Source organism: Pipistrellus kuhlii, unplaced genomic scaffold (genome assembly GCF_014108245.1).
Source record: "Pipistrellus kuhlii isolate mPipKuh1 unplaced genomic scaffold, mPipKuh1.p scaffold_m20_p_13, whole genome shotgun sequence".
Lineage (NCBI taxonomy): Eukaryota > Metazoa > Chordata > Mammalia > Chiroptera > Vespertilionidae > Pipistrellus > Pipistrellus kuhlii.
In genome coordinates, this window is record NW_023425438.1 from 2,770,706 (window position 1) to 2,791,930 (window position 21,225).

Below are 21,225 nucleotides of genomic sequence, written 5' to 3' on the forward strand. Positions count from 1 at the left end.
AAGGCTGTTTTACTGTATTTTTAATCTGTTAGAATATTATGCTCTAGAAGATAAACATGGAGAATTAGTTCTACAAACAATAGAAGAAGAATCATTATTTGAAGCAGCTTTTCCAGAGATTGTTGCTGTTTATCACAAACAAAAGTTAGAAGTTAAAGAAAAGAAAAAGAAAAGTAAGTATCTCACTTGATAGCCACACACAGCTGTTGTAGAGGAGCTCTCTCTTCTATACAAGTCTAGATGTCTAAATTTTGCTGTAAGTTCTATATAAGAACTTGCTGCTTTGTCTTGATAAACTTTATTTTAAAGCCTAAAAGCCAAGACTAACCCATTCTCATATGTGTCTGATAACTTAACCAAGTGTTAATAATAGTAATTACACCAACCACTTATTGAGCAAGTAGTATATGTAATATATTTTGGATTACAAATACATTTTCTTTATTTCATAGAAAAACTAAGGAAGAGAATTTGATCAAACATTGTTTCCTGGAGAAAATGTTTTATAATATGTTGTCATTAATTATTTTGTTATAATTAACTTACACCACAGTTTCTAGGAATGCACTGGGACAAAAATGCAGAAATTGCTTATGTAGTTTTCAATCTGAACTGTTTAGTTTATTTGTTTACTCAAGTTAATTCAAATAAAACGGGTTTTAATCATATTGTATTATTTTTTTCTTTTCAGGCATGAAAACTAAGCCTAAAGAAAATAATTTGCCACGAACAGATGAGATGAGTTTTCAGTCACTCATAACTTTAAAACCCACATGTGAAATCTCTTCTAAACAGAATTCCAAATTAAATTTGGAAATTTCCCCTGATTCTGCATTACCCCAGGAATCTCTTTCTGCATCATTAAATAGCTTGCTTTTATCTGAAGATGCTCTCTGTTTGAATACTCAAGAACAGTTAATCTCTTCTTCAAAACCTTTGACTACACAGCAAATTACAGCTGTTAGTAAATCTCTAATTTCAGAATCTAGTCAACCAAATATTTCATCCCATAATGTGTCAGCTATTGCTGATTTAAACTTGAGCAGCATTGACTGGGAGGGAACTTCTTTTAGTAATTCTCCAGCTATTCCAAGGAATACTTGCTCTCATGGCTTAAAATCAGGACTTGAAACAGCCATCCCTCATAGCTTTAAACGTATCCCAGGACAATTGTCACGTAACTCAGAATGGTGCACCACAAACATAAATAAAGTGTTAAATTGTGATCTTCAAAAGACTAATCCTGAAGAGCATCTGTCTTCTGGCATTACTGACTTACATCGTCAGGACCTGCCTTTAAAGGAACGAATACTACTTAAAAAGTCATTACATCCTCTGGGTAATGTACAATCAGACCTGGAAACTTTATCCGTACGCACAGCAAACAAATGTTGTAATGCTAACAGTAGTTCTGATTGTCCATCACATCTTTCAAAGGATCTAGGAATTTATTTGCAAAAGGAATCTAGGAACTCTGAAGTTCTAAAAGGAGACCAGCTGTTTCAAGAAAACTATAAAGTGAATTCTTCTTTACCCTATTCTGTCAAAAACATGATAATAAAGAGCTCTGAGGCCAGAGTCGAGCCACCAAATACTTCGTTAGATCATAATAGAAATGTTGACTTGCAAACCACTCAGAAAATTGTAACGAAGAAAAGTGTTTGCCTTGACAGATATGCCTCTGATGAAAAAAGTGCCTCATTGTTTGGGAAAGCTGTGAATGCAACTGAGAAAACGAAGCAGAGTTTTCAGAAGCACAAACCAGCCCAATTCCAGAAAAATGATGCCAACAAATTGAGTAACCCTAACATACATATGAAAGAGACGGAACAATATGTCCAGACTTCTAAAACAGCTGTAAATGAAGAAAACTGTTTCCCAGATGCAGCCAACGGTTCTCTGAATTTCCCACAGTGTCAGAAGGAAAAAGATGACTCTGGTACTTGCTTGGATAGTCCTCTTCCTTTATGTCAGAGATTAAAACTGAGGTTCCAAAACACTTGAAATTAAAAATGTTTAAGTGTTAGTTAATATTCTGGCATCATCAGCATTAGCAGAGGCAGGAGGAAGGTGTCTAATTATTAATGTTTGGCAGAAAAATGTAATGTAGTTTATATGTCAGGAGATACTTTTTGCCATTTTAATCAAAATTATAATTTTTAAAAATTATCTAAAATTTTCATTTTAAAAGATAATCTTTGTGGTCAAAACTGTAGATAATGTATATTTTTAAAACTCACTTTTGCCATATTTTATATCTTCATTGACTGTTCCTTAGTCATAGTTTTAAAGTGTAAATACAGTACTAGGCAGAGTAAAGGCTTCATCTTTTTGTTCATTTATACTCATTACTTACACAAACCTCTATAGTGTTCATATTTCAGCTTGTTCCCAAGAAGATAATTCTTTATAATTGCCTATAATCTCAATGTCTTCTATTGTGCCTTTTTTGAGAGCTATATTTCTCTCCATGTGAAGATGCTTTTAGTATACTCTATTGCTTTGGTAACTTTATTCTCTTTTCTGAGGGAAAAATGGGAAAGGAGGAAGATGATCTATATATATATATAGTAAAAATCATGGTTGTAATGCTGAATAAACTAAGGAAAGCTACTCTTTCTATATCCCCAGAAGTTAACAGGTATGCCAAAAGAAAAAAAAAAGATTTGAAAAATAGAATATGTAATCAGAAGAAAATTAGAAATTTGTTGAGGATCACACAGCTAATTAATAATGATGTGAGAATTAGATTTCTTCTCTTGCCTTCTAGTTTGGTGAGATTTTTTAGGTTTTCTTTTTCTTCTATAGCACATTTTTCTTTTTCTTTTATTTTAACAATTAATCGATATAATATTGAGTTCAGCATCTCCAAATATTAAGGTGTTTATTCATTTATCATTCAAAATGTCTACGGCTCGCCAGCCACATTCGACTCTTTGGCCCCTTGAGTGTGGCTCTTCCACAAAATACCCACAGCCTGGGCGAGTCTATTTTGAAGAAGTGGCGTTAGAAGAAGTTTAAGTTTAAAAAAACTTGGCTCTCAAAAGAAATTTCGATCATTGTACTGTTGATATTTGGCTGCTGACTAATGAGTTTGCTGACCACTGGTCTAAAGCAAGCATGTCAAACTCACGGCCCGTATGCCATATGCCTTTTATATTTAAATGAGCCATGTGGCCCAGCAGCCTCAAGTTTGACATGCTTAGTCTAGAGGCAATCAGATTGGAAAGGAAAAAGTAAAATTCAATATTTGCAGTTGACAACATTTTGAGTATACAAGATCCTAAGGAATCCACCAAAAACTACTAGAACTGATAAATGAGTTCACCAAGGTTGCAGGATTTAAGATCAATATACAAACATCAATTGTGATTCTATATATCTTCAATGAAGTAATACTAAATGAAGTTAAGAAAATTCTGTATTCAACAGCACTAAAAGAATAAAATGTTTTGTAATAAATTTAGCAGAAGAAATAAAAAAAATTATACTCTAAAAACTGCAAAAGTATTGTTGAATGGAAAATTTTAGAAATTTAAATAAATGGAAAGACATTCCATGTTCATGATTAGAAGACTTGATATTAAGATGGCAAACTACAGATTTAGTGCAATCCCCATCAATTTCAGCTGATTTCTCTGCAGAAACTGACAAGCTGATTGTAAAATTCATATGGAAATTTATGGGACACAGAATAGGCAAAGCTATCTTAAAAAAGAGAAATGGGAGGACTTACCCTTCTTAAATCTGATTTGAAAATTTTCTACAAAGCTACAGTAATGAAGAATTTGTTGTCATCGTATAAAGGTAGATTTTATATATATATATATATATATATATATATATATATATATATATATATATATATATATATATCAGTGGGATAGAATTGAGGGTCCAGAAATACACTCTCACATTTATGTTTCAATTGATTTTCAACCAGAGTGCCAAGACAACTTAGGGGGAAACAAGATTGTCTTTCAGCAAATGCTACTGGTACAGCTGGATAGACACATGCAAAATAATGAAGTTGACCTGCTACCTCATATAATATACAACAACTAGAGGCCCGGCGCACGAAATTCCTGAACAGGTGGGGTCCCTAGGCCTAGCTAGCGATCAGGGCCAATCAGTTTCCCTGCCTTCCTGCCTCCTCCTCCCTTTGCTGCCCGCATCCCCTGCCATCTATCCCCAGTTCCCTGTCCCAGCCCTGACCAGACAATCAGGACCTGCAGGCCAGGGGTAGGGACTGGAAGTTTGACCAGACAATCAGGACCTGCAGGCCAGGGGTAGGGACTGGAAGCAATCGGGGCCTGTGGACTGGAGGCAGCTCCCCCATTGAGTGTCTGCCTCCTGGTTGTCAGGGCATATCATAGTGATCAATTGTTCTGGTTGCTTATTAGGCTTTTATATATATAAATAACTCAAATGGATCAAAAACTATGAAAGCTAAAGCTGCAATTAGATGAAAAAAAAAAAACAAATTTTTGTGACTTTGGATTAGGAAATGATTTCTTTGATATGCCACCAAAAGCTCAGATAAGAAAAAAACTTCATAAAAATTAAAAACTGTTTCAGAAGGCACCATTAAGAAAATGTAGAGATGGGCCTGGCTGTGTTGCTCAGTGTTTAGGGCATCAACCTGAGCACCAAAGGATCTCAGGTCTCATTCTCAGCACCTGTTAGGGTGCGTGCAGGAGGCACCCAACCTCTTTCCCTCTCTCCTTCCCCTCCCACCCCCCCTCTCAATCCTTCACCTTTTCCACCTCCTTCCCTTTACTGTCTCTAAAAAAATTAGTGGGAAAAAATATCCTCAGGTGAAGTTTAATAACGAGAAAAGAGATAGAATAGAAAATATTTGCAAATCATAAATATGATAAAAGATTTAAGGGGTTTGTATAAAGAATTCTTAGCTCAATAGTAAGACAAAAGCCAGTAAAGTATTTGCATAGACATTTCTCCAAAGAAAATATACAAATGGCCAATAAACACGTGAAAGAATTCTTATAATTATCAGAAAAAATGAAAATCACAATGAGATAGCACTTTTCACCTGATAGGATGGCTAAATAAAAAAGACAGGTAATAAGTGTTGGTGAGGATGTGGAGGACCTGGAACCCTTATAACCTGGTAGGGATGTAAACTTGGGTACCCACTTTGGAAAAAGTCTGATGGTTCCTCAATGGGTTAAACATAGTTACCACATTATTCTCCCAAGTATATACACAAGAGAAAGGCAATATCCACACAAAAACTTGTACACAGATGTCCATAGAAACATTGTTCATAATAGCCAAAAGTGTAAATAACCAGAATGCCCATCAGCTGATGAGTGGATAACAAAATGTGGTCTATTCATGCAATTGGCAGTAAAAAGAAATGAAGTACTAATAAATGTTACAATGTGATGAAGCTTGAAAACATGCTTAGTGAAAAAGGTCATTCATAAAAGACTACATGTAGGATTCAATTTATTTTTTAAAATATATTTTAATTTTTACAGAGAGGGACAGAGAGAAACATCGATGAGAAAGAAATATCATCAGCTGCCTCCTAGAAAGAAATATCATCAGCTGCCTCCTATACACCCCCTACTGAGGATGTGCCTGCAACCAAGGTACATGCCCTTGACTGGAATTGAACCTGGGACCTTTCAGTTCGCAGGCTGACACTCTATCCACTGAGCCAAATCAGGGCTATAAGATTCAATTTATATAAAATGTTCAAAATAGGCAAATCTATATAGAGACAGAAATTACACTCTTCACAGACTTTAATATTCATGCTCCTTAAATACTTGTGCTCCTTAAATTATCTCTCTTTTCTTTCTCTACTCACTATTTCTACATATTATCTGCTCTCATGATTCAGCTACAGATATTTAGTCAAAGCTTTACTTCTTATGTATACATCTGCTTATTTAACCAATTCCTGACATCACTGGGGTTGAAAGTATACTAGTAGAGATGGTAGAAGCTCTGAGTTGCCTGTTACATCTAACCTGGATGTACTTTCAAGCCTTTCTGTAACTGGTTCCCGAGTTCTAGGTAAAGTCATTGGGTCATGCACATTCATTTATCCTGGAGAGTTTACTCTGGGCAATAAGTGCACATGAAATGCCAAGGGCCAACAGGAAATACAAATTAACATAAAACCCTACTCGTATTTTCAAGAAATTGAAAAGAGCAAGGTAAAGAAATGCACATTTACATACAAGAATCAATTATTTAAAAAAGAATATGTTGGTTAGCATAGAGTTAGGTGTGCAATGAATGGAATGGACAATCACTGCCACCTGGATCAGAGGAGGGACTGTTCTTTGAAGTATAGGCCAAAAATTGGCAAATTGTAGCCGCATTACAACAGGACATTAGTGGATGAGGGATTCGTTAGCTTGAGGGGATGACAGAATAAAGATGGTTGTCCTGCTTAGGGAATGTTGGAGTCTTATCTGGAACTTCGATCTCCAGGGAACAAATTGCTGTGCAGACAAGGAATAGTCAGGGATTGAGAAGTAAAGAAATAGAGCAGAAAGCAGACTCAGGTATCTGGGCAAGGGGGAAAAGAAATAGGACAAAGTGTAGCAAAGAACCTGACCAATATGCTGAAAGGTTCTGACCAGATAAGCCATGTATAAAGGTTTATTTTGAATATTCAGAAGGAAAAATAATCCTAATTGAAACATTTTTTCTAGGGATCTGCTGATCATAATTTGTTCAATCTGGGCACCACAATTGGCTCTGATAGTTTAGGACTATCCAGTCCAGGTAAATACTTACTATATAGAGATGTCCTTTTTTTTTTTTTTTTTTTAATTGACTTAGGGGTGTGGTTCAGTGGTGAGGTCAACCTATGAACCAGGAGGTCACGGTTAGATTCCTGGTCAGAGCATATGCCCAGACTCTGGGCTCAATTCCCAGTGTGGGGTGTGCAGGAGTCAACCAATCAATTCTTTTTCATCATTGGTGTTTCTATCTCCCTTTCCCTCTCTGAAATAAATTTTAAAAATATTTTTAAAATATCATTAAAATAAAATATCATTAAAATAAACCAAATATTATTTGCAGCTGACAAATTACTCATTGAGTCACCTAACACATTTATTGAACAACTACTTTGTAAAAGAGTCCTATGTTTCTCTGGCTATCACAGCCAGCTGAAGGTCCATAAAATTTAAAATAATTTTTTTCAAATCACCCAGCTGAAAAACGCTTCAGTTGGGGCTAGAACTCTGGTCTCCTAATTCCTTCCCTAATATTTATGTTTCCATAATTCATTCAGTTCTTTATCGAATGTCGACCCCAAAACATCTCTCCAGCTTCAGCTTCAGCGAGTCACAGCCAGGAGGGCTGGCTCCAGCGACCTAAGGTCACCTGTGAGCCCCGGGCAGATGTTTTTGCCTTTGCTCATGAGCTTCTCTGCCTGGAATGCCTGCTCCTGCCTTGTTAGCCATGCAGACTCCTCTTCCTCTGTCAGGGCCAGCTCAAATGTCCTAACTTCTATTTCTAAACAGTTACCCTGTTTCCCCAAGAATAAGACAGTGTCTTATATTAATTTTTTCTCCCAAAGTTGCGCTAGGTCTTATTTTCGGGGGAACACGGTAGTTGTTCCCTTTGTGCACCTGAAGAAATTGGACATATTTCCATGATAGTATTTATCACATTTAATTTATACTTTCAAAATATTAGTTGAGTGTCTACTGTGTAGCAGGCATATTCTTTCTTTCTTTTTTTCTTTAATGTACTTACCTTTCTCTAAGACAGAATTCTGAACACAGGGATTAAATCATATTTATTTTTGTATTCCCCCAGCCCTTTGCTCAGAGTTTAATTCTCTGCTTCACCAACTCTTATTTATCCATCCAGACTCAGAATAAACCTGGTCTTTCCTAAGAAGGATTTATATAGCTTCTCATGAATTGCCCCCCCCCCCCTTTCCTATAGACTTCTAAAATACTATCTGCAAATAGCTTTATATTGAGTGGTTTGTGTTTTGTCTCAGGTACCAGGCTGTGAACATCTTGTATTCCTGAATCTAACCCCTAGCAGAGGGGCTGCCACAGAAAGCCATCAGTGAATGGCTGCTGACTGCCTGGTGGTGAATTTGGGGTAAGAAAGATCGGATTCAGTTGGATGGGTCCCTCCATCAGTTTGATCACGTGTCCCCTTTTGTCATGTGAAGATGCAGTTTGATCACGTGTCCCCTTTTGTCAGGGTGAGATGCCTTGCTTTCTGAAGGTGAAGGGTCTAGAATTCAACCGCTCACAATTCCCGTTATGCTGGTAGCACTTAGGCTAAAACAGCTTAAATAATATCACTGGAGGCAGCCTCCTTTCATCTGCAGATTAATGTGGCAACATTTATCACCTTCTTAGCTGGGAAAACCTTTTATCAGGCTCAGCTAACAGCTTGCATTAGCCCCTTCAAGGTCTTGCCACATTGCCTTTAAAATGACGAGCTGCAGAGTCGGGCCCAGGAATAGTCCAAAAAAGCGGGACCTTTGCTGATGATTGCCAGAATGGGTAATTATTTATTCCCAGGCCAGATAAATTCAATAAATTGCCTGTTTGGCAGTGGAGGCAAGGGTCATCAGAAAATCGGGCTGAGTCTTCTGTGCTGAGAATGACAGACTATTCTGCTAATGTTTGGAAGAATTCTTTTGTAAGCACCAAACAGAAGTTCTTTAATAGGCATTCAGTGCCTGAGCTTCCTCAGCATTATTCTGTGCTAAGACCCCAAAAAAATAAATGTTGACTTCCCCAAATGGCTAAATCTGCCTGTGTATTTAGAATTCTCTGATCAAAAACCAAAGGAAAGAATTCTATACTGTTTGCATCATCATAACTTAAACCTACTCATCTGCCACTCAACAGATACCCACCTTCCTGCTGGGAGTGACGTCTCAAAGTGCTGTCCTTTGAATCTGAAAATGAGAAAGTGATTTTTTCAACGTTCATGTAAAGGTAGATTACAGATTCTTTGCCTTTTTGTTTTTGTTTTTGTTTTATTTGAAAGCAATGTGGATTCAGTGACTGCTCCAAAGTAATATTATTGCTAATGCCATTTACATTTTTATTAAACTGAGAATGCCAGCCCTGTGAATGGCAGATGCCAGAAGGCTTATTTTAACGGGGCTGTCCAAACCCAGACGTCTCAAGTCCAGGCTCTGTGAAGGCCCCCTGACTTCACAGCTGGGAGAGTGCTAGGAGAGGTGTCAAGGACTCCATACAACCCGGTCTACATCCTGTGAAACAGACCAAAGGACACTTTCTTTGACGTGGGAGGCAATGGTCGGAGTAATTGTCCGATTTCTGGTAGAGGTTGGCTCCCGTGGGCAAATGTTCCCAGCTCCTGCATGCTTCTCAGACATCGATGGGCGTGATATTTCCTCCCCCCTTCTCTCTCATTTACATGCTGAGAATAAGCAACTTTCAGAGAAACATACATTAATGTATACATTTAACATTACTGATTTTGACTTGCCAAGACTATTGATGACTAAGGGATATTCTTAAAATGTGTTATATAATTATTTGAGAAGGTAGTTTGTCGCTAATACAGAGAAAAAAGACACAGCATATTGGATAGTATGAACAGTAGTGAATCTTGGGAGAAGAGAAATGAAATATTTACTATTACATCCATGTATTTTTCTGCTTTTTCAAATTCTTCACATTTGCTCCACAGAAACTCTGAAAGGCAGGCACTTTTAATCCCATTTATATATGAGGTTAAGGAATATATCAAAGGCAACACATAATAAGCAGGGCCAGGATTTGAAACCAGAGCTAGTAGTTGAACTCTACAGTTTCTTTGGCAAAAATTAAGGCTTCTGTATACTCCACGTTTATCTAAGTTTGTGGCACTTTTAAAGAAACCCCCTGTCAGAGAGATGCATTGACTTCTGATCTGGTTTCTGGAAAACTGGCCACTAAATCAGAGTAGCTGGGCCCCAGAAAAGCAAGATCACAAAAGTTACAGCGGGAAAGCTGGGAGATTTGGGTGTGTACGGGACATCCAGGGCACCAGGTCTCCTAGGAGTTTCCTCCCTTTCCTTCAGCGCTCTAACCACCAGGGCCAGATGTCCCCAGGATGAGGTCATCTGCGAGTTCTCAGTGGAATATCCATGAAGAGCGGCTCCTTTTTGGCCTTCATTTCTGACCTGAGTCACCTTTGCACACAGTCTGCAAGGGCTGGGCCTATTGTAATCAGTTAAGTGCATTTTTTTACTGATTGTGAAAGCAACCCAGAGAAGTAGAGCAACATGCCTGTGGCCACACAGTTGGTATGCTCGTCTCCTCCCAGTTGCATTGCTCCCTCCAAAGGGGCTGGGACTCTGAGGGACTACTCTTGCAAGGGCTGCTAAAAGTGCCTCCTAACTGAGCTCCCTGCTTCAAAGCACTCACGCCCTTTGCAGTGCACACATCAGCCAGACAAATCTAGAGGAAGTGCAAACCACGTTCTGACACCAGCACCGCCTTCACCCTTTTCCTCCATGCAAAAGCTTCCTTTTGTGCTGGGTGTCAACTCCAAGTTCCTTGACTGTCAGGTCCTCCATGGCTGAGTCCTGCCTGACTCCCTGACCTCATCTCTGGACTCTTCCCCTCGATCACCTTGTTCCAGTGCTGCTGGCTTGACTTCATTTCCTTAGACACACCAAGCTCATCCCACATTCTGGCTCTGGAACTTACTGTGCCATATGCCTGAACTTCTCTCACGTTTTTGGGTAGTGAGCTCCTACTCACCATTCAGCTAGTGCTTTTCAACGATGTTAAGTCCCATCCTCTACTCTTACTTCTTACCTTGAGTTATTTTCTTCACAAATTATTAGTGTTTTTTTGTTTGTTTGTTTGTCTCTTATCACTACTTTAACAACATGAAAAGAAACTTCATCTTGTTCTTTGTATATCCCTTGAGCTAGCTTTTAACTGTGAGTAACATGTAGCACACATTTAATACAACCTTATTGGATGGATGAATGAAAGGATGGATGGATGGAAGGAAGGAAGGAAGGAAGGAAGGAAGGAAGGAAGGAAGGAAGGAAGGAAGGAAGGAAGAAGTTAAGCTTAAAACCCAAATCCACATTTTGACCACCAACATGCCACAAGTTGTAACTGAATTCTTAAAATGGATCCAGCACCTGGCTAGACATGGTATAGAACACAAGGGAATAATATCTAGTCTCTCCTTTCAAGATCTTTATACCTAATTTGTAACACCAGACTCATTTGCACTTGAGATAAGAAATAATACAACTAAGTGCTAGGAGAAGGGAGTGGCAGAGGGTATCGGCATGCGATGAGAGTGGTCGGTGAGCACCAGGAGGTCCTCAGAGACTTGCTAGTTGAGTTGGTTGGAGGCTTGAACGTGGATACAGTTTAGAGGGGGGTGAGTGAAGACCATCAGGTCTTGGGTAAGACTTAACATTGGATGAATTTACCCAAGATTGTGTAATAAATGACAAATATTTGAGGCCATTCCAAGCTGGCGACATTTGTTAGATCCTTTCGTCTGGAAAGTAACCCATTCACTCATTACATACAAGTATAATTTTATGAGAAAGCAAGGCCAATAAGGGAAAAGATGAGGAGGAAAAGGGTCAGTGAGGTTTCTAGTATTTGACTTATGGTTGGGGGTTGGGACGGGTGGACCAGGCACACAGTGAATGTCAGATATTGGGCATTATATATACTCCGGTACAGGGCGGCAGAGACCATCTAAGAGTTCCTCAGAGGGCTACAGCTGTCCCCTATGAGGACTGCCCCTCAGAGGGGACCTCAATAAAGTGTAGAGCAAGGAGATTCCTGAGAACTAGGTCACTATGCTCAAAAAGAGCAACTATCCGCCCATTCATTTGTCCATAGATTTATTCCACAAGCAATTTCTCTACACCAAGTATCATGTAAATTGCAGGGGCTATTGTAAGGGTTAGTTTTCTTAAGAAATTCACGGTCTATCCACAAAGAATAGCACATGCTGTTAAGACTTAATGACACAATATGTCTCTTAGTGTCTTAACTCACTACCCATGCTTCCAGGTCTGGGTTGAATGAAAACATTTATCACATATTCAGGCTTGGCTGCAAAATCACACCAAACCAAACCAAAACATCCCATGAAGAGAAAGACTACGCTAATCTTTCTTTCTCTTCTCAGAAAGGTGATAACAGAAGATTTGGTCCCAACAGGCACAGGCAAGGGATTTGCATTTTAAAGTTTGACAGATATTTATAGGCCTTTTGATCTCTTTTCTCCCCTCTACCCAACACCCCCAGCCTCGATGCTTCCCCCTCCCTCCTCCACCCATCAGCTTTCTCCATTGTGCCAGGTACACATTTGAGAAATGATGGTTCTAGATCCAGAGGACGTGGGTGCCCTAGTGTGTGCTCAGAGTCATACAGCTCTTACTTATTGAATACCAAATTATATCGAGTTATTTTTAACATTCCCAACAGCCACAATCACCTTGAAAGTTTCCTTTATTACTTACCTTTTTGGTTGTTAAGAGAGGAGGAAATGAGGCTCAGAGAGGTTAAGTAACCTGCCCAGAAACACTGATAAGTAGTGGAGACAGAATTGAAACTCAGGGCAGAGTGTCCCCAAACCTGTGACCTTTTCCTGAAGCCAGGCTGACTCTAGTCCACAAGCCCGGTTATTATGGGCCGCTCCTCTAAGATCCTTCCTGGCAGAGCGCATCCTGCATTCCAGTTTTCTTGCTGGTGTTATTCTGGAAATAGCCCAATAAACGTCACACTGTGATTTACTCGGGACAGACCTGCAGCTGTCTTTTCCTTTGCAGCGCCTCTCGGGCCCTGAGGTTTTCCCCTCCTGGTCTTGCACCCGGGCCACCACGGCCCGCAGCTGCACGCCTTAGTTTGGCATCCTCATCTGCAGCCCCAGGGGGTTTGCCGGATAGAACTTCTCTCTGACTCAAAGAAAGCCCATGGGGAACTAGCTCAGAATCGCAGACTCTCACAGTTTTGCAACTGGAGGGGATCCTCAAACCACCTAGGAAACAAGTTCAGGGACTGTCTCACGCAAAAGTAGCTGACATCCGATGTACCAGAATACTACACATTGGCTAGGTTAAATGTGAAAGATAAAGGACCCAGTCACATTAACAACTCTGTGTGCGAGGTGCCTTGTCTTGCTTCACTACAAGCCAGTGAGGCACAATGAATTATTATCCATATGTTATAGCTGAACTGGCTCAGAGAAATAACTGACTGAAGGTTCTGCAGCAAGCATGTCAAACTTGTGGCTCATGGGCCACATGCCTCATTTAATTGGCCCTTGTTAGCCTTTTAGTTTGTCATGCTTGCTCTACAGTGACTGTGGGACTGGGATCTGGACCACTGGACTGTGGAAAGTTCAGCTCCTTCCTTTCCCACAGCCTGCGGTGGGGTGTGATGGAGAGTGCAGACATACCCTGGCGGGAGGGACTGGCCTGTGAAATTTGCTTCTGAGCCAAAGAGCCAAGAACCAACAGAATGAGGAGATGAATACGATCATTTGTGGGCTCACTGAGGTCAGGTCTGCAATCTACAATAAAACCATCTGGCACTCACCAACAACTTGAGTGGTACTTTGACCACAAGCACTTCCTCAGGGAAACAAGGACTACTTGTCTGCCTGCAGCCTCCTCCCAAACTTTCCAAGACCATCTTTTACAAACTAGAAGATTCTGCAAGTTCCCATTATCCTTGGAAAATCCACCCCCCACCACCACCCTCAAAGAGGGTGCCTTCAGAGTGCCAAATTGGGAGCTGTAAGAAGTCATTGCTGGTGCGAGTCTTCGGTTGAGAGATCAGGTTCAAAGCTCAAGCCACAGCTTCCCCACCTCCACTCCCTGCCCCCTCTCCAGTCTCTAGAGGGAATGCTCCTTCCCTTCCCCCACAAAAGTTCCCTGTAAAAGCCTCTAGATAATGTTGAGAGATGCTTTGATTGCAGAATCTACACAGACGTTTCTGCATCTTGATATTATCCATTCTGGGGCAAATAGTTGACCTGCTAATGACAGTGTTTCTAAAGATCTCAACTTGGCCTCATTTTGCTAGCTTGTAGGTGATGACATTTTCTCTTTTTAAATATATATATATTTTTTATTTTAGAGAGTAAGGAAGTGGGAGAGAAAGATTGAAGCATCAATGATGAGAGAATCATTGATCGGCTGCCTCCTGCATGTCCCCACACTGGGGATTGATCCCGCAATCTGGGCATGTGCCTTTGATCAAAATCGAACTCAGGACCCTTCAGTCTGTAGACAGACCCTCTATCCAATGAGGCCAATCGGTTAGGGAAACATTTTCTCTTTTTAGAAGAAAAAAAAACACATCACTGGTAGCAATCCATCCAGTAGTTCTTAGCCCTTCTTTGAGTGATAAAAACCTTTAAAACTTTATGAAATATATATATCTCCTTACCAGTAGAATATACCTGGGCACATACATGTTATTGTCATGTGCTAGGTTGGACACTCGAGAAGCCCAATCCTGAACTCTCTCACACTGCAGACCACTGTTCTAGAGCGAGCACCCTGGTCCAGGGACCTCATCTGATTCCCTGTACATCTCCAGAATGCAGTGGATATCTGGTAGATTGTAGATAACAGTACTTGGGAAATGTGTGTTGCAAGTTGAATGAATGAATTAATCTGGAAGCAAGTTTGCAAGAGTGAAGCTGACTTGGTGATACCCTGGCCCCTGGTAAGAATGCCATTGAGTGACACTGTGCATGGTCAGGTGGGCTTTGGATCCCACTTAGGGCAACACTGCTGTAGATTAGAAAGGGAAATAGTGGTATTTGGGAGCACATATCCATTAATCACAGCTTAGTCAGGATAATCACTTTCTCTCCTTACCCCATTCTCTCCCTCACTCTTATTCTATCTTCCTTCTTATAACCTACTGTGGTAATCAAGAGCTTTTGAAAGAACAAAGAGCCTTTTGATCACTGTCCAGAATGATCAAAGATTAGCTAGTTGTCCCACAGGCCAGAGCCACCGAACAAGTACCTTTGGTGGTCACTGAGATGAATCTGAGCCCACAGAGCCCTCCTGTTCTGCTCCCTGAGACCCACAGAGCAGCTCAGGACCTGAGCTGTCTTCCTGAGTCTGTATTTCAAGTGCTTCTTCCCAAAGGACATATAAAAGAACAGAAGGCCGAAACCAGTTTGGCTCAATGGATAGAGCATTGGCTTGGGGACTGAAGGGACCCGGGTTCCATTCCGGTCAAGGGCATGTACCTTAGTTGAGGGCATATCCCCAGTAAGGGGTGTGCAAGAGGCAGCTGATCGATGACTCTCTCTCATCAATGTTTCTAGCTCTCTATCTCTCTCCCTTCCTCTCTGTACAAAATCAATAAAATATATTTAAAAGAACAGAAGATGTCAATGCTGCCTCTGGCCATGGATCATGGAGAGCCCCCGAGGCTGCCTTTCAGAGGCACAGCATGGCCATTTGCAGCTGGCATTTTCAAACAGTGTCCTGGGCTGGGGTGAGTTTAGGAACCTATACTCTTTTAGAACTACCAGGAATTTCTGATAAGAAATCAGACTTGGAAACTCCAAGACTGTAGAGTTATCTGTTCAGTCCTCCAACTGGCTGGCGCCACAAATTCCCATCTAAGATCTTGGTGTGGATGCCTCCAGGCCTTATCCCTCTAATTTTATTTCAAGACCCAGTTTGCATCATTTTTCCAGGAAGTCTTTCTGGGTCATCCAACAGAAATTTATCTCTCCCTTCTCTCCCCTCCCATGGCACATTTTTCAGTTTATAGTAGTTTAGAGCAGTTTATATCCTGGCCCCTCTACTCAAGTCATTTCTGTCAGTGCTATGCAATGGAAATATAATGTCAGTCACATATACAACTGTTAATTTTCTAGTAACCATGTGTGTTTTGTTAATTATAGTTTACTAGTTTACATTCGATATTATTCCATATTAGTTTCATAGATAATCATGTACTTTATAAAGTAGTTCCTCCAATATTTCAAATATCTTCCTGGCTTCATACATAGTTATTACAATATTATTGAACATATTTCCTATGCTGTACTTTACAGCTCTGTGACTATTATGTAATTACCAATTTGTACTTTTGAATCCCTTCACCATTTTCACCCAGCCCCAAACCCCCTTTCTTCTGTCAACCGTTCAGGACTGTTTCTATTTTGTTGGTTTATTTTGTTCTTGAGATTCCACATGTAAGTGAAATTATATAGTATTTGTCTTTCATTGTCTGATTTTTTTCACTTGTCATAATACCCTTTAGGCCCATCCAGGCTATTGCAAAAGGTAAGATTTCATTTTTTTTTTATAACCAAATAGTATTCCATTTTGTAAATGTACCACAGCTATCTTATACACTCATCTATTAATGGGCACTTGGGCTGCTTCCAAATCTTGGCTGTTGTAAATAATGGTGCAATGAGTATGGGATGCATATATTCTTTCAAATTAATGTTTTGGGTTTCTTTGGATATATTCCCAGAAGTGGAATTGCTGGGTCGTAGTCTAGTAGCCATATTTATCAAATGGAACTAGGTAAAATTAATTGTACTAACGTTTTTGTGAATGTTTGATTTGTAAACATTGTAAAATAATGTTTGATTCAACATGTCCAAAAGGTTACTGCAACATGTACCCAATATAAAAATCATCTGTGAGATAGCTTACATTTCCTAACGATACTGAGTATTTGAAATTTTATGTGTATTTTACACTGACTACACATCTCAGCTTTGGCCACATGTCATGGGCCGACAGCCATATGTGGTCTTCTGGAGGCCATATTGAGTTAGCACAGTTCTGTAAGTTCTTTAGAACTTTAAGGTTCACTCTCTGGGCCCACTTTAGGTGCTTAGAAAATATTTGAGTCGATTCAAATGTGAATTCCCTTGGAGACTATCCTTTGATGTTTTTAATTTGTTTAATTGTTGTCTGTTTGAAGGCACGTCTTTGGAAAAGGCATAGTATCAGTTTTAAGGAAGGGGAAGCAATCCAGAGGTAGGTTTTATTTGAGAGGGGTGGGGGTTGGGAGAACCCCAGGGGCACAGAGCATTAACAGGAGCAGGAGGAAGTGCAGCCCAAGGGGCGGATGTCAGAGTAACTTCTCCATGGTGTGACACCGTACACGTGAGCCCCTGGTGGCTCTGCATCGTGGTCAGCCTCCTCTGAGCGGGTTCCCTGGGGCTGCCTGGAAAACATCTTCTGCCAGAAGATTTGTTTGGAATGTAATGTGATCACTTGAGTCCCCAAAAAGAACTATAGCAAGATGTTCTCAGCAAAGATTTTTTTTCCAAAAACGGGTTGGACCTGTTTCATACCATGACCACAGGCTTCCCATGAGAATTGCCTGGCTTACCTCATAATTCACCCATAGCTGAGTTTGTCCAAAAGGAATTATCTCCAACCAAGACAGTGCCCTCAAATATAAGATCATGGCTTTCCAGGAAAGGGAGAGCTCTTAAAGAAATCAGATTTCTTTCCCCAGGTCCTCTGAGGCCAAGTAGTCAAGGAATAGGAGTACAAGGACTGAAGTGTGGAACCCCCAGGCTGATTGTCACTCACAGGGTAATGAGTTTCCTCCATATGTAAGGGGGATCAGAATGTGGGCTGGCTCATATCACTCCCAGACGAGGCTTAGGATGTGGGGACAAGGACCCACCTCTGGAGAGGAGCACCCCTAGCTTCCAATGTCAGCTCACCCATTTATCTTGAACACCCATCTATTGCAGATCTTCGTTTGTACACTTCAGGTAGGGACTTTTGGTGGTTTATGCAAAGCACTGTAAGAAGTGGTTAAGGCCTCCTCTGCCAACTAGCATGTGACCTCAAGGGAGTGGCTTTGCCTCTTTTAGCCGTGGGTTCTTCACTGTGAAATATGGGTAGTAACAGTCTCGACTTCCTATAGTTGTGTGTTGATTAAATGGTGAGATAAAGAACTAATCAATGCACGGAAAGTGCTCCATAAAAGTTCATAATGATTTGAAAATTAAACCCAACATAAACCAGGATAATTTAAAATAGAAAAGTGAGTTTTAAAAGAGTAAAGAAATCGGTATTTTCAAGTAAGAGGATGCTGAATACACACCATTACACAGTAAGCGATGGGCAGTGAGGGTAACTAGAAGGAAGGAAGTCTCTCATTTTAGACCGCAGCTCTTCTTAGTCTAGTTGAGTAGACTAAACCGCAGAAGGAAAACTTGTGTTAGTTAGCCTGTGTAGGTCCCACTATGAGGACACTGGAGGCCACCAAGAAGTCGACTGGTAGTCAGAACAGACTATAGAAAGAACAATTGGGATTTGGTTAGGCAGTGGGATGGCACCACTCACCTGAGGCAGAAACCTATATACTAACCAAGGCATAGCAATGGGATGAGCTGCCTGTCTTCCAAGGAGAACAATGGAGGAAGGGGATTGGGGGGGGGGGGGGAGGGAGAGAATGAAGTAGGAAGCTTTAGTGACAAGTAAGATAGGCAATAAGAAGATCAAAAGAGAAAACAGAACAAGGGCGCATTAGCAATATCAGGAAAAAGATGCTGAGATCCATAAAATGGCCACAGCTTATATTATGGAGAAGAGATGGGAAGGAAAAGGAGGGGAGCAGGGAATTTACCTCCAATCCCATTGTCTGGTTCGTGGCCCAGACACCCAGAGGGCTCCCCAGCTCTGCCAGGAACACCCTCCCGCACTGCCTGTCCCGAAGACCGGTGACGACAGGACGGTGCCCCCTCACAGACTCTGCTTCCCGTTCTTAGGAATACCTAGGAAAGGCTTGTCTAAGGCACTTACCTCCTCTCTGCCTGGCTTTCTCACCTGTGCTTGCCAAGCCTGGCCTTCCTATAAGGAAGAATTAGGTTACATTTTCTGGCAACAGCTGCCTGGCTCCCGAAAGCCAGCAACAGCTGCAATAATGAGCCCACCATTTGAGCCAGGGATGACACGGGCTCAGCCCCGATGTGCAGCTGTTCTTTAAAGCCTGGTGTCTCGACCCTCCCCCTGGCCTGGAGAACAAAGAGGGCCATTCATTAACCCCCCACATCTCCCGTTTTCACATGGGGGATCCCCTCTTCCTTTTACCAGTGGTGCAGTCTCGTAATTCTGCCCCTTATCGGTCATTTCACCATAAGAGCGCACGAGATGTCTCTCTGAACTTTAGTTTCCGATTCCAGTGGAGATGGCACCATTATCCACATCATGAGAGGGTTATGCAGTTCCCAAGATGTAATAGATGTGAAAATCTTCTACAAACTCTAAGGCACTGCTCCCATAGTAGTTTTTATTAAGGTCCTTTTCCTGAGTTTAACAAGTGAAAAAAAATTCCTGAAAAATTTAGTGAAATAAACCGTCTGAAGGAGACTGGCCACGTAAGTGGTCACAGGAGTGAGTAGGCACAGAGGGCTTCTGGAGAAGACACTTGGTGGACTTAAGGACTGATAAGACCTGCAAGGTTAAGTGTGAGGAAGGGACATTGGGTGAGGGATATAGCCCAGGTAAAGGGCAAGGGGGGAAAATGTGTTCAAGGGACAGCGCAGAGCCTTCCTGGAATGGGGCAGAGAATGGCACATAAAGTTGAGGGTCATGAGAGCAGGGATGTTGTCAGGAGAGGTTGAGTGGCATGGAAAAGTCGAGGAGTTACAGAGAGCCTCCTGCTCCCTGAGCCCTGTGGTTTATCCCTATTTAACAGTCAGGACCAAGGGGCCTGTCGCAGACATGCTCTTGCTTCCAGGTGCCGGGCTCAGTAGCTTTGGACCCCAGCAGGTCTTTATCCATCCGAGCCAGCGGTTCCCAACTTCTCTGCTTTTTAAAAAAGATGATCCAGCTCCAGCTTAGATTCACCAAATCAGAATTCTTGGAGAGGGGCCCAGGAATAATCCTTCTGAAAATAATCTTTCCTCTCTCCCCAGGCGTTCTTGTCCTCGTGGAATTGTGGGAATGCTTTGCATGTGACCTTGATGACTCCCGGCTCCAAGAGCCCCCTATGCTGATGAAGGAGGGTGACTGCTCAGTCTACAGAGGGCTAGGCAGGGTCACTCAGTGCTCTGTGTCCGACCCAACTGTGCTGGAGAAGACTGGCGCTTTCTTCAGAACAACTTTCTCTCTTTCATCTTTCTTGTTTTCCTACCCTGAACCTCCTTCCCATTTCTTTCTCCCCCATGCAAGCCAAATGCAGAGCTCTATCAAGGATTTAGTAATCTCCATGTCCTATTTGTCAATGTCCTCTTATCTTTACAAGAGTATTTCCCTCAATCTCCTTTTTTCCTTCCCTCCCCCCCCTCCCTCCCTCCCTCCCTCCCTTATTCCTTTATTCCTATCTTTGTCTTTTCTTTACTTTAAAATAAGTATAGTACCCAGATGCTTTGATTCAACTTGAGGGCAACTGTGATTTTTGAGTCTTTTTCCTCTATTCATGGACCTACTCAGATCAGCTTTGCCTAGTCACAGCTTCTAAAATTTTAAATTACTGTCTTTTTAAAATTTAGAAAATATTGACAACCATAAAGAATAAGAGCAGCTACCAATGACTGATTGCTTACCATGTCTGAAGACAGTTACCGAGAAATTTCTTTACATGTATGAATCTTCACAAGAATCCTGTCAGGTAGGCACTGTTTTTATCCTCATATTATAAACAGAGAAACTGAGGCACAGAGAAACTGAGGCACAGAGAAACACCTTGGAGGACCGTCTTAGTGCAAATTGGTTTCAACTTTTTTGACACAGGTATTAAAATGCCACCCAAATACCAGTAAGTTACCTTCTTACTATCACGTAATTAATGAAAGCAGAGGGATCAGGTTTGAACAGGAACCCTATGCTTCTAATCATGACACAAGCTACCCCTAAAAAATAAAGTCAGATTAATAAAGAAAAAAATGACCTTCAATTTCTATTACCAGAAATAAGCATTATTTTTTTAAAATTTTTCGTTATTGATTAAGGTATTACATAAGTATCCTTATCACCCCTTAGCACCTCCCCTCCCCCCCTTGTCATGCCTTCACCCCCCTGGAAATAACCATTCTTTTTTTTTTTTTTTTTTTTTTTTTTTTTTTTTACACTTGAAACACATAATTTTATTAACCAGAGTCACTTCAATAAAAATGAAAGAAAGAAAGAAAGAAAGAAAGAAAGAAAGAAAGAAAGAAATTAAGAAAGAAAGATTGAGAGCAGGAAGGAGATGGAGGAAGAGAGAGAAAAAGGAGGAGAGAGAGGGTGGACAT

At 40.9% G+C, this 21,225-nt stretch overlaps 1 protein-coding gene and 1 long non-coding RNA gene across 4 annotated transcripts in view; both read left to right on the forward strand.

The window, feature by feature from the left end:
• The window catches only part of GEN1 (GEN1 Holliday junction 5' flap endonuclease), a 32,768-nt gene extending 24,662 nt beyond the window's left edge, over window positions 1–8,106 (forward strand). Inside the window, exons 13-15 of one of the 2 annotated variants that reach the window (XM_036434652.2) lie at window positions 33–173; window positions 692–1,939; window positions 8,003–8,106. In XM_036434652.2, the coding sequence (XP_036290545.1) occupies window positions 33–173; window positions 692–1,939; window positions 8,003–8,016 (1,403 nt within the window). In that variant the 3' untranslated portion in view covers window positions 8,017–8,106. Of the gene's footprint in view, window positions 1–32; window positions 174–691; window positions 3,057–8,002 lie in introns of those variants that run through there. The other variant, XM_036434651.2, reaches the window with a different exon arrangement.
• A 102-nt stretch (window positions 8,107–8,208) lies between these two features.
• Window positions 8,209–20,883, forward strand: LOC123652201. 2 transcript variants are annotated; one of them, XR_006741371.1, is made up of 4 exons: window positions 8,209–8,238; window positions 8,874–8,963; window positions 16,272–16,294; window positions 20,485–20,883. It is a non-coding gene; the product is annotated as an uncharacterized LOC123652201 (long non-coding RNA). The 2 variants fall into 2 exon arrangements; XR_006741370.1 differs by lacking the exon at window positions 16,272–16,294.
• The last annotated feature ends 342 nt before the right edge of the window (window positions 20,884–21,225 follow it).